Source organism: Rhincodon typus, chromosome 21 (assembly GCF_021869965.1).
Source record: "Rhincodon typus isolate 14 chromosome 21, sRhiTyp1.1, whole genome shotgun sequence".
Taxonomy (NCBI): domain Eukaryota; kingdom Metazoa; phylum Chordata; class Chondrichthyes; order Orectolobiformes; family Rhincodontidae; genus Rhincodon; species Rhincodon typus.
Genome location: NC_063352.1, coordinates 37434426 through 37448467, shown reverse-complemented (window position 1 = coordinate 37448467; position 14042 = coordinate 37434426). Strand labels below are relative to the sequence as shown.

At 39.8% G+C, this 14042-nt stretch overlaps 1 protein-coding gene across 1 annotated transcript in view; it reads right to left on the bottom strand.

The window, feature by feature from the left end:
* Positions 1-13831, bottom strand: part of mosmo (modulator of smoothened) — a 51187-nt gene extending 37356 nt beyond the window's left edge. Inside the window, exon 1 of the mRNA XM_048609733.1 lies at positions 13627-13831. Within this exon, the coding sequence (XP_048465690.1) occupies positions 13627-13831 (205 nt within the window). The remainder of the gene's footprint in view (positions 1-13626) is intronic.
* Positions 13832-14042: the final 211 nt, after the last annotated feature.

Below are 14042 nucleotides of genomic sequence, written 5' to 3'. Positions count from 1 at the left end.
ACCAATGTCCTGTACGTCGTAACATGACATCTTAACTCCTATACTCAATGTTCTGACCAATGAAGGTAAGCATGCTAAATGCCTTCTTCACCACCCTGTCTACCTGAACCCCTAAACCTCTCTGTTCGACAAAACTCCCCAGGGCCTTACCATTAACTGTGTAAGTCCTGTCCTGGTTTGTCTTACCACAATGCAACACCTTGTATTTATCTAAATTAAACTCTACGTGCCACTCCTCGGCCAGTTGACCTAGGTGATCAAGATCCTGTTGTATTCTTAGATAACTTTCTTCACTGTCTACTATACCACAACAGTGGACCCAGCATCAATCCTTGTGGAACATAGTCTCTGATATTGCAGTGGGTAAGATAACAAAATATCAACTTGACAAAGTTTCAAATGCTTTCACAGGTGGTCCCCAATATTTCATAGCAAAAGCTGTAAATTGACACTATGATCACTTTATAGTGAGCTCCAGGCAAAAAATGTTTCATTGCAAAGGGAAGTAGAAACATAGATTAAAATGGCTGGTGGTTGGAAAAAATATTAGCTACGCGGAGCTTATTACACTTAGTAACTACAAATTAAACCAATACAATTCAACAGAAATTACCAGTACAGAGCAACAATATCCATTCAAAATGTTACATTGTGATATTCAATGCACATTTTTGGATTGTCTCACATCCAAATCAAAATGGTTCCCAGCTATTAAAATCTAACATGCAAAGATCTAAATTAGTTTTAAATCTCCGTTAGAAATCCTTTTCTTTAACATAAATTTTTCAGGGCATCAGTGGGAGGTTACTGACTGTGATAAAATTTCTAGAGTATCAGCACGTCTCCTACTGTTCTGTGGCTCAGAACAGAGGAAATCCTCTGCAAAATGGCATGCTATTCTGGTGCCTTTGCAAGCAGTGCACAAACCTGCATGCTTGGCGAGCCTTTCATTTACCAGATTAATGTTCTAACAAGAGTGGGCTACAAAAGCAATAGATTAGACAAATTTAACAGATATTTCTCTGCACAATGTCTTTCCAATCATCACCCAACCTCTCCCCTGAGCAACAAGAAAAAAACTTCCTTCTAATAAAAGTCAAATCTGATATCCTAGATGTTATACATAGAGCTGCAATTTTGTTCCCTGGAATAATAGTTTCCATTCAACATATCAAGACTAAAACAAACACATTCTCTTATTGCCAAATACCATGTGGTGAAAGCCAATCTTGAGATTCATTAATATTCTGGGTGAGCATTCCTACTGCTTCCTACAGGTTTCTCGTTGTTCCTTTAGATGATGAACTTAACCATGACCTTCAAGAGAGGATTTTTTTCCAGCCTCATTCTGCTCCTCAGTTCTCAATTTCAAGTTTTCATATCTTTGAAGTATTACACTGCTGCCACTAAGTTGATTTAGCACATTGGTACGGATACGTAAAGGAAAGGTTTCACTTAAGTCAATATATTTTAATATGGTGCAAATATGTTCCTAGTCCATTAATTTACCAGTCTGAATTACTTCTATCACTATAACACCAGTGACATACATGGTATACATCCTAATGTTTAAAAACTCTGTTCCTCTCTGACCAAGCTTAACATTATTTGGAAGGGCAAAAGATTTAATTGTATTGCCAGGCATTTTTCAAAGTTTACCTGTCACAAGATCAAATTTCTCTTACCAATCTTTACTGAAAGTGTGATACCAACCCTGTTACTAGGCCTCCAATCACTACATACAGCAAGCTGCTGCGGTGTTGTGTCTTTTTATGTGATCAGACTCTGTTGCCCCTTCCTCCTAACACCACCCAATCCAACAAAAAACATCTAAACACAAATCATTCTGAGAACACATAAGTCTATCAAGTTACCTTGACCACAGTCTTAAAACTTATGTCTTATCAGTATTATGAAATTTTGCAGCTGCTCAGCAACATCAGTTCTAAAGTGCTGCTTAATGAATGAGCGCGATAGTCATATTACCAATTTCCAGAAAAATTAACAAGTTGAGGCAAAATTCAGAACGCAAACCAATAAAGTACTTGGTAATATTCTAGGTGCTAGGTTGAATAAAACAAACTCTTTATCAAAACCTAAGAATGAGAACCACATTTCTCACCCTCTACAACCAAAAGGAGATGTGCAGCTAAGCTCACAGTCTTGGATATCATCCTTGGCCTGTGCAGGATTGAGAATTGCAGGTAATTAAGTGGGGGGGGAGGCAGGAGTGAACAAAATTGAGGTGCAATAGGAAAGGAGACAGAGAGAAGGAGAAGATGGAGTAAGAGGGTGTGCAGGGGTAAAGCGGCAAGGAAGAGGAAGCAAAGGGAGAGAGAAGGAAACAAGTACTTTTAAAAAGCAAAAGAAAATCTGGCATCAATACATCAATGTGACCAAATGCAATTGAATGCACAGCCGGTCTTTGATATGCTACATCAGAAAACATCACTAGCCAGCAAACCATACTGGTAAGCCTTGAATACCTCAACAAAGTGCCACCACCTAGATTTCATGCTCAAGTCCAAAGTCCAAACAAAGATATTATAAATATTGACTAACTTCATAAAAAGACTTGTACATTGTGTCATACTCATGTCTGACTTGTAACTGAATACACAACGTTCTTGAAACCATCAATCCAATCCAGAGCAATCATCTATGTGCAGAAAGGAAGACTGCAGCTCAACTTCACTAATTAATTTAGGGAAGAATTTGCCTGGACATGAAAACAGTCATTGGTGGTCAGATAGCGAACTTATACAAAAACATAACAGGTCAAAAATCTTTTACTGCTAACCCCAACAGGGATGATCCTCACTCAAATTCCCTCAAATTGCATTAATGTCAGAGAACCAACCAAGCCTCTTACATCATTCAAATTAGAGAATAGAAATCTACAGAAGGCATTTGGATCTTTTATGCGTTAAACAAAATGCTAGTGCAGTGCTCTTTGAATACTGCAATGATGTGCCAGCTGAGACTTGTTCTCGACTCTCTGGAATATGGCTTCCAACCTACAGGAAAGTGCTACCCATGAGTCAAGGCCGACACTGTCATATTCTTTTAGTTCGGCAGAGCCTCAACCTCTGCATTTACCTCAGCTGGCATCATTGCCCAAAGACATACACATGAGATATAATGTGCTGCAGTACCAGAAAATGTTTTACTAGGTCTCTCAAGGTACTGCCAGCTCTATAGCTCATGAGGCTGGTCACAAAATGCAATCACTGTCTATCAAAGTAGAGCCTCAACATCCTGCATCAGAATACTAGGTTAGGAGATAGATCAATAATAACAGTAGTAAAGTTGCCACAGTCCCTGAGGGCCATAGAGCTGTTCTCCCATTAAAGATGCGACCGGTGGTGGCTTAACTCAAGGATCACCATGCTTCAGGCACAGGGTGAGGTTGAGATGGTGGGACTTTCATGATAACATCAGCCAGTATGGGAATTGAACCCCCGCTGTTGGCGACACTCTGCACTGCCAGAAGCAGTACCAGACATTTAAAGGGCGAGTTCAGAAAACATTTAAAAACAATTCCAAGGGGATATCCCTTCATCCATGGTTATCCAAAGTTAAGGAAAGCATCAAACTCAAGAAAAAGCATAAAACTGTGCAAAGATGAGTGGCAGGTCAGATAATTAGTCAGAACATAAAGAACAGCAGAGCGTGCCTAAAAGATTAATCAGAAGAAAGAAATTAGAGTTGAGAGGAAGCTAACTAGTAATGTAAAAACAGAAAGCAAGAGGTTCTACAGGTATCTGAAATGGAAAAGAGTAAGTTAAGTGAATGTTGGCCCTCTAGAGTGAGAATGAGGAGATACTAGTGGATAAGGAAATGGCAGATTAAATGAAGAAATATTTTGCTGCTGTCTTCGCTATAGAGATTACAAAAATAAATCCCAGCAACAGTTATAAATCAGCAGGGAGAACAAAGAGGAACTTGGTGAAATTACAATCACTAGGGAAGTGGGACTGAGCAAACTGATGGAGCTGTGGGATGACAAGTCTTTGGGTACTGATAGACTTCAGCATGTGTTTTAAAAGACATGGTTAATGAGATAGTAGGTTGGTTGGTGTTAATGTTCCAATATTCTCTAAATTCTGGAAACGTTCATCAGACTGGAAGGTAACAAATATAACCCCTTTATTCAGTAAGGGAAGGAGGCAGCAAACAGGAAACAATAGACCAGTCAGCCTGACGCCTGACTTGGGGAATGTGTTTGAATCAAGCATTGAAGAAATTATAGCTGAGCTCTTAGAAAAACCCAAGGTGATCAGGAAGAAACAGCATGGTTTTATGAAAAGAAAATCATGCTTAACCCACTTATTGGATTTGTTTCAAGGAGTAACATATACTGTGGATAAAGGGGAACAAATTGATTACTGCAGCGAGATTTTCAGAAGACATTTCACAAGGCACCACATAAAAGATTATGCAAAGTAGGAGCTCATCCTGTAGGGCATAACATACTAGCACAGATGGTAGACTGGCTAGTCAGCAGAAAGCAAAGAATTTGCAGAAATAGGTCCTTTTTTGGGACCTGTGACATAACTCCACGGAGGCTGGTACCCCATCACCAAGTTACCCTTTATTTACACGTGGAAGTCCTCGACAATGATTCAGCTCTCTCAGAGTAAACAGGATGTCTGACAAGCCAGTTCTTATTGCTCAGCCAGGGCTCCTTGACTGGGCCAGATTAACAGCCCCAATCAGGGAACTCATACTCTATGATGTCCACCAGGCTGACCTCGGTATAATCACCCCATCCCTCCCCCTCTGTTGCTCCTTCTGGGGCGTTTTAGCACCTGGTCAAGTTCCTCCAACTTTGCCTCTGATACAGGATGCGTGTAACACACAGAGTCTCGCCTCCTGCACCCGGAACGTCTCAGAAGAAATTTGTTCTTTTCTTCAGGCGGCAAAGGCATCGAGTCAGCAACATGCACCATGTCCATCTCAGATTTTGAGGTATCTTCAACGCTTGACAGAGAGGGAGAACCTATGGGTTTGCACTGCTTGCGAGTCTGCAGCTTTCATATGGTCCACACGCTTCTTCAGTCACACCTAGCTGAATCTTATAGATCACTGAACCCAACCTCAAGTCAACCATGCTTCTTAGCCATGCAGGGCCATTCTTGTGGTTCCTATACCAAACTTCGTAACCTGAAGTAAACTGTCTCTCTTGCTTAGCAGAGTCTTGTGTCTGGCACTGGTGTTCCTGATGCCTGTTCACCTTCCCCGCCACGTACAAGGAAGATCAAATTTAACCTGGTGTGGAGTCTTCTCCCATTAACAACTCTGGTGGAGCTATCCTTGTGGTTGCATGAAGGGTGGTCCTATAATCAAATAGGAACCAGGACAGTTTGGTATGTAGTGAAGCTGTAAGCTGTTTCTTTAAGCCTGCCTTCAAAGTTTGGACTACTCTTTCTGCCAGACCATTTGAAAGTATGGTATGGAACTGTCCTTCTATGTCAAATACCATTCGACTTTAGTAAATACTCAAATTCCCTGTTAGTAAATGATGGCTCGTTATCTGTGACTAACACTACTGATTGTATGTGTATTGTAAAAGATGTGTGCAGTTTTTCTAACATTGTCCCCATGTTTGGCAAATGAACTCTGTGCACGTCTAACCACTAAGTGGGCGTCCACAATATTCTACAAAGTCCACCTGGCTGGTTTTGTTACAATCACTACATACTCAACTTTTACAATTACTGTAATATACATGTCTTAGATCAGGAAGCAAAGGCATGGTTTTTAAATTTGCAGATGACACAAAGATATGGAAGTGAAGAAGACATAACGATTTTGTAGAACAATATAAATAGGTCGGGTCAGTCGACAAAAATTTGGCAGGAGTATAAATTATGGAAATGTGAGATAGTTAACTTTGGCAGAAAGAATAAAAATGCAGAGTAATGCTTAAATGGTGAATAAAATGATGAACGCCACAGTACAGATGGATCTCGGTGTTCTAAAGCATGAATCACATAAAATTAGTACATAGGTACAGAAAGTAATGATGAGGCTCATTAAATGACTGAAATTGATGCATTATGGGAGGAATTGAATGTAGAAGTAAGGATGATATGCTTCACTTATACAGGGCATTGGTAAAACCACATCTCAAATAATTTGTGCAATTTTATTTTCCTAAATTATAGAAGGATGTAAACGTGTTAGACGTAATTCAGAGAAGGTTTACGAGATTGATACCTGGAATGGACAGGTTGTCTTATGAGGAAAGGAACTGGCTTGTTTTCATTGGAGTTTAGAAGACTGAAGGGTGACTTGATTGACGTGTATAAGATCCTGAACAGTCTTGACAAGGTGAAACTGGAAATTATGTTTCTTCTTGAAGGTCAGCCAAGAACTGTTTTAAAATTAGTGGTGTTCCTTTTAGGACAGAGATTAGGAGCATTGTGTTCTATTGAAGGATTGTGCCACTCGAACTCTCTGCCTCAGAAGGCAGCAGTTGTGGGGTCATTGAATATTTTCAAAGGGGATTCTTGGCAGGCAAGGGAAATAAAGGTTATTGGTGGTAGATGGGAATATGGAATTCAAAATACTAAGATTAGCCATGATCTTTCAGAATGGCCAAGCAGGCCACTGAGGTTAAGTAGCCTACTTTTATATCTGATTCATGTAGTTTATGATTCTGACCATGTGAAAGGCCTTGGGATTCTCTTCCAGTACTCTTTAAGCAGATAATGTACTACAGGAAGACACAGTATGGAGGTACAAAAACAGAAGATGCTGGAAAAGCTCAGCAGGCCTGGTAGCATCTATAGAGAAAAAATCAGAGTTAACATTTCGGGTCCAGTGACCCTTCCTTAGAACAGTTCAGAAGAAGGGTCAGCGGACCCGAAATGTTAACTCTGATTATTTTCTTCACAGATGCTGCCAGACCTGCTGAGCTTTTCCAGCAACTTCTGTTTTTGTTCCTGATTTACAGTATTCAGGTACTTGCCCAAAATGTCAGCAAATACAAACCTACATTTGACCATCAAGTGCTGTGTCTGTATTAACAACTGGAATTGAAAAGAGAGGGATGATGAATCAGATGCATTCCATTTTTGGCTATAAATTCTCAGATCCATTAGGATTTTCCATGAACAGGTCATGTGAACATTGATTCAGTTAAGCAGCTATTCAACACATTCACCAACTCTATACGCTACCAGTCAGGAATAATGCACTTCAGTTCACAGGGATCGGTGAGATCTAAAAAGGAGCAACTTTCTAATTAGAAATGTGGGGAAATAAATTACAACTGCAACTGATCACTGCAAGCAAAAATATGCAATACACTGTCTTTCCCTAATATTACTTTGAAAAGGTATTTCAGTAAATGACATCTAATATCCAAAATAAAGCAGAATACAGCGCACAATATGCCCTTACTAATCATTCAAGCGTTTAACAGCAAATGCAGCAACCACTGTACATTTAAATTGAATTACAGCGACGTGCAATGACAAAGCTACGAATGGCAAGAATTATGGGACAGATCAACGTATGAATTCCGCATACATTGAAGAATGAAGAATTGATGACTGAAGAATGCATATTCTGAAATAAAGAATGATCTCAGAAACTCTGAATTTTTATCATTTACTTCCCTGCATCACTTTGAGATGCTCTGAGCACCTAAACCTTTGCCAAGACTATTCTTAAGCTTTCTCATGAAGGATAAGAGTAGACTAGTCCTCTCACTGTTATTCCTTCATTGTGGGAGAAGGATTTATTTTCTGCTTGTGGCACCTCTCTGATGAGAAAAAAAATGTTAAGAATATCCCTGTTGGAGTATTAAGACTGTGAACAGGCATCCCATTTTTGGCCACAGTGATAAATCTAATGCAGCAACACATCAAGATTAAACACAGTAGGTGTTTAGATAATCAAGCCATGGTTTAAGGATGGCAACAACACACCGTATAACCACTGTACTTCACAGTATGAAACACAACTTTAAGTTGCTTTTGAGGATAATTCCATTCATTTATCTAACATTACTTAAGATCTGGATACAAGAATTGTCCTTTGATGGATTTGCAATACACATATAAAAACACAAATTGTTTGGGAAATTGGCTTTTATAGAACTTTGGATTATTTTTAGAACTACATTGACAGTATTTCATAAAGAAGGAATGGGTCAAATCAGATATTCAACTATCAATACTGCAGATCTTGAAACCGTTCACACTCTTAAAACTTAGCTTCCACTGAAGATGTGGCTCAAGTCTTGAATATCTTACTACCTTCAAATATTGCTCATCTATGGCAGCTCTAGCTCCCAGATTAGTTGTGACATTACAAAGAAAAATCATGGATACAAAATATTAATAATTTATTAATCTATAATTAATCAAACCAATATCATCTCTAAATAACCACCACCTGGTTTGTTATGGGTTTGGTCGGTTATAATTCATCCCACCAGTTATAATTCTGTTTTGTATCAATAGTGTGGTTTCAGGAGCACACTGATGTAACCCAACTTGGGAATTACATCAGCAACCTGAGCCCCAAGCACATCGAGATATAGGAACAGCAGCAAGCCATTCAACCACTTGAGCGGTAGTGAATGACAACAGAAGGTTGTCTATTCTTATTCTCATCTATTCTTATAATGTTAGAAAAACCCAATCCTCCTTTTGGCCTTCTTTTAACAATTACATTTATCTGACTTAGCAGTGCCTTTTTATTGTTGGATATACGAATGTAACTTGAATATGCAATGGATGTTCCACAGGAATTTGTATTGTTTATTTTACACACAATCATTCTTTCTAGTATATGTCTTCATGTATGGACAGCACTGCAAAATATCAAACACGCGCAAAAGCAAACACTTTTTTAAACTATAAATGAAGGGCTACAAAGGAAACCAAAGACACAAAAATAAAATGGTCCAAAAAGTTTTCCATAAGAAGCTAACGATAACAGGTCTTGAACTAAATAATCACTCTCTCGATTAAAACAAAACTGTTGCCATTGCCAAATAAAACAATATAAATTCTACGGGATGCTCCATTTATTCCACAACTGTTATGATCAATATTACTTCACTATCAAGTTGCAAACTAAGTGCCAGATGGTGATAGTTGTACTTAACCTTCAGCTCATACAAACTTTCTGACTGCTAACTTTAGTAACACACTCACATATGGCAATATTAAATCATATGGCAATAGTATGCAGCACTCCCCTAATAAATGTGAAAATGTAATTTATTGTTTGAATCCTGAAGCAGCCTCATATTTGATTCAAGTAATTCTAGGCACCATGCAAAGAAAAAACAGAATAACCAGATCAGACATTTGCAACCCTATATCACTATAGTACAATGGATCTAGCACCCAGAAAAATATTGTTCTTTTTATACTGAAATTGCTCCTTGGGAGTAATCAAAACTGTACTCATAAAACCCAACTTTAAAAACTTTAAATTGATGCTTCCAGTTATACTCACTGGAAAAAAGGTCGAAAAATTTATCCTGAAATAGTATTTGCATCTTGTTCTCTATCCTTTTTCTTTAAAAGATGTAAATATAATATTACCAAAAATATAAGGTGTAACTGGTCATTCCAGAATAGATTTCAACAGCTTTAAAGCTGTTGCAAGTTTAGAGAAAAACTGTAATCAGCACTAACTCCAATGGTTCTGGGTTTAAACAAAAAGCTGGTACACCATGAGCATCTCTCATAATTACATACTGCACTTCTTTTTTTGTTAGAAAATAATTTTATTTTGCTCATTAAGAGAAGAACAGAACACTTTCCTAGTTCAGGTGCTCCATGCCACCATTAAATACTCAATAATAGGAAGAAAATAATCAGCTGCAGCCTTAAGCTTCCGATGCTTTTGCTCACCCTCAAAAGAGCATCTTGTCTTGTTAGCTGTGTCCCTCCCATCTCGTTTTCAACAAGGTGATTTGTTTATAAGACTGTAATATAAAGCTATCAGTCTCAAGTACATTATGAAAATACTGTTTCCAAAAACAAACGCATATACTAAAAGGAATAAGGTGAGCAGAAGTTTAAAAACACACAAGGAAATAATAAACAGTAAAATCTGCTGCTTCACTCCCACAATGCAGGTTATTAGGTTTTGCCAAGGATCTTGAACCCATAGAATCACTCTCGAAATCAGTCACTGCGTAAAAGCTTAGCGGTTGGTGAGTTTTTACAGGTATCTCATCAGCCACCAGTCGTGCTTAGCCTGCGTCTTGTCACCAATCCACCCTGATAACCTCTCCACTACATTTTTTAAATTCATGCATAGGACGTGGGCATCACTGGCTAGGCCAGTATTTATTGCCCAAAAGGCAGTTAACAGTCAACTGATTTGGAGGTCTTGAGTCACATATAGTCTAGACCAGATAAGGTCAGCAGTTTCCTTCCCTAAAGGACATTAGTGAATGAGATGAGCTTTTCTGACAACTAGCAATGGATTCAAGGTGATCACTAGACTCTTAATTCCAGATTTTTTAAAAACTGAATTCAAACTTTACCAGAGATAGTAGGAACTGCAGATGCTGGAGAATCTGAGACAACAAGGTGTAGAGCTGGATGAACACAGCAGGCCAAGCACACCAGAGGAGCAGCAAGGCCGACGTTTCGGGCCTAGACCCTTCTTCAGAAATGGGGGAGGGGAAGGGAGACATGTCCATCCTGGGCCTCCTGCAGTGCCATAACGATGCCACCCCAAGGATGAAGGAACAGCAACTCATCTTCCGCTTGGGAACCCTGCAGCCCAATGGTATCAATGTGGACTTCGCAAGCTTCAAAATTTCCCCTCCCCCTACCGCATCCCAAAACCAGCCCAGCTCGTCCCCGCCTCCCTAACCTGTCCTTCCTCCCACCTATCCCATCTCCTACCTTCTAACCTCATCCCGCCCCCTTGACCTGTCCGTCCTCCCTGGACTGACCTACCTCCTCCCTACCTCCCCACCTACACTCACCTTTACTGGCTCCATCCCCACCTCTTTGACCTGTCTGTCTCCTCTCCACCTATCTTCTCTTCTATCCACCTCCCCCTCTCTCCCTATTTATTTCAGAACCCCCTGGGCCTGCTGTGTTCATCCAGCTCTACACCTTCAAACTTTATGATCTGCCGTGGTGGGATTTGACCTGGGTTTATTCACTGTAGTAAAAGTAATGATCAAATCTAGAAAAGGTAGTGAATGAGGAAGTAACAGAGCTGTGCATTACATCAAATTTCTATGGGACAGGATATGGAATGGAAAGGTCAGCTTAGGGTTAGGGAACAATGATGATGCAGCACACAGCTCAGTCTGAACAAGCAGCCAAAATCTTCATGGTGTCAGTGCCTGAGGCAAGTCGATACTGACAAAAGCCAAACAGTGCAAGTTCAGTTTTGTCAATACTGTCAAGGCGTATTAGACAATTTTGGAATAAAGTTAAAAATAAATAAGTAGTTAACACCGATCATAAAGAAGCATTTCCCAAGAAATTACCTGAAGAGTGAACAATATGGCATTATGAGTAGACAAAATGATTAACCTGGATTGCATAAGGCTAGAGTAATTATGTTAAATTGAAGATACAACAAATGCAAAAGAGAAACTGGCGTCAAGAACGAATTTCTACATAACTGTATACTTAAAGCAATGGACAGAACAGTGCAACATGTTGTTAAACTGCAGTGAGCAGATGTTAAAACTGAATTCTGAAAGCTGGACACAGAAAGCTGGAATATTTCATTGTTATATTGTAAACAGATGCTTAAAATTAAAGACAGATTAAATCAGTGGAGTCATGTTCAATGTTCAAACAATAATTGTTTTCCACACATCTGAGGAGCTGTAGAGCACAAAAAAAAATGTGGCATCATAATATCAGAGATGAAGAGTACTGCCAAGACTTGAAATGCCACTGGTTATTTTCTGGTCTGAAACTAAAGTACCAAGCCACATTCCTTTGTTACCCTGAGGGAATGGGATCAGTGTATATGGGATACACACTAGTTAAACAATAACTTCTCCATAAGACAGGTAGTTATTCCTCTTCGGTCAGCATCATCGGTGTCCACAACAATTTGCATTCATATGGCACTTTGCTTCACCAAGTAGCAAAAAGTGCAGCAGAGAAGCCCTATTGTAAAGGTGAAAATTCAACTGCTAAAGATTTTACTGTCTGCAGTAAGTCAAAATGGTGAAAATGCAGAGATTATGTGCAAGCAGGATAACAAACTCAATTGAAATGTGTATAGAAAAATGCCTTATACCAGGTAGATTTAATGTGTGTGGTAAGAACACAATGTAGTCCACAATTCCCTTAACTATTTATATCATCATAATTTGTTTGTTTTGAATCTCTGGACCATAGCAAACAAATAACTGCCCTAATAATAATGACTTGCTTTTATCAAGCGTCATTAATGTAGTAAAATGTCCCAAGGTACTTCACAGGAGCAAAATAGCACAACCTGTTGATACTGAACTATAAAAAAAGGTACCAGAACAAATGACCAAAAAATTCTTAAAAGGAAGAAAGAGAGGTTTAATCAGGGACAAATTTAGGGAAGGAATTCCATTATTACCTAGGCCCAAAACAGACATCTCACAGGATTGCAAAATTGGAAGAGGTTACAGAAATCAAAAGAAACAAGGTCACAGACAATATGCGTTTTAAAATTGAGATAGTGCCTGAGGAAAGTAAATACAGGAGCGATGGATGAACAGCATTTGGTGGAAGTGTGATATGGGTTTTAGGGCTGTCAATGTGTTCGAGCTTATGCAAGATGGAAGCTGGTAGACAGGCTAAGAAAGCACTGGAATTGTCAAACCACAAGGTAACAAAGGCAAGAGTGAGAATTTCACAGATGAGCCAAGGCAAGGCTGAAGTCAGTCAATGGTAGGGAAACAGAAATAAGTGGTCTTGCTAATGGCACAAATATGTGTTCAGTGATTCACCTCCTAATCCAATGTGACATCCCAGTTATGAATGATCTGGTTCAGGCTCATACAGTTGAAGGGACAGGGGCAAAGCTGTTGGCTGCAGGATAGCTTTTGGCAGGGACCAAAAACAGTATCTTTGTTCTTCTCGATGTTCAAATGGAGGAAATTTCTACTTAGTTCTGGAAGTTAGACACGCAGTCCAGCAAATCTGTGATAGTAGAAGGATTGAGTGAGTTGGTGGTGAGGTACAGTAGGGTGCTGCCAACTAATATATAGAACCAGAAGTTCTGTTTTCAGGTTATGTCACCAAGGGCAGCATGCAGAAGAGAAATGGTATCTTCGGAAGGGAGTAGAAGTTTCGTCGCGAGAGGAGTGTGCATAGGATGCTCTGAAGGACTGGATCAAAAGTCTTGGTCAGTCTGTTGAGTTGACGGGTGTGTTCTTTGGTCTGATTGGCAGGTACATATCTGCAGCGTTTCTGGTTGTTCAGTTGTCAGTATACTTCTTTGCAGTAGTCCATTCTACTTTGTATCACAATGGCTCCTCCACTGTCTGCTGGTTTGATGACAGTGTTGCGATTGGCCTTGAGAGCACAGATGGCATTGCATTGTGCCTGGGTGACGTTCTGTGCTACCTTGTGATTGCGACTGATGAATCTGCCATTAACGGATCTCCTGACAGCTTGAGCTTACACGTCAAGCCTAGGGCAGCGACCTTCCGGAGGGGTCTAGCTCGACTCCTTCTTCTTTGGTCGCTGCACCACGGATCTCTCTGTCGACTGTTCTGGTTCGTTGGTTGTCTCATTGGGCTCGCTGCTGATATATTGTGAAAGAATTGCCAGAGCCTCGTTCGCCTGATGGATTCCTCGGTGTCTGCTGCCAGACCAATGGGGTCCATTTTGGTAGTGGGGCAGAAATTGAGCCCTCAGCTGAGAACTTCAATTTCGTCTGGCTGAAGGGTGTGGTCAGGTAAGTTGACAATGGGTTTCCCTGTGGTGGTACCGTTTTCAACTGTAGTACCCGGGGAGGCTCAGTTATTGCTGGTGGTAATGCCAAGTTTCTCTAGTTTCTTGTTCTTGGTGTGCATGTAGGCAGTGTAGTTCTGTTGC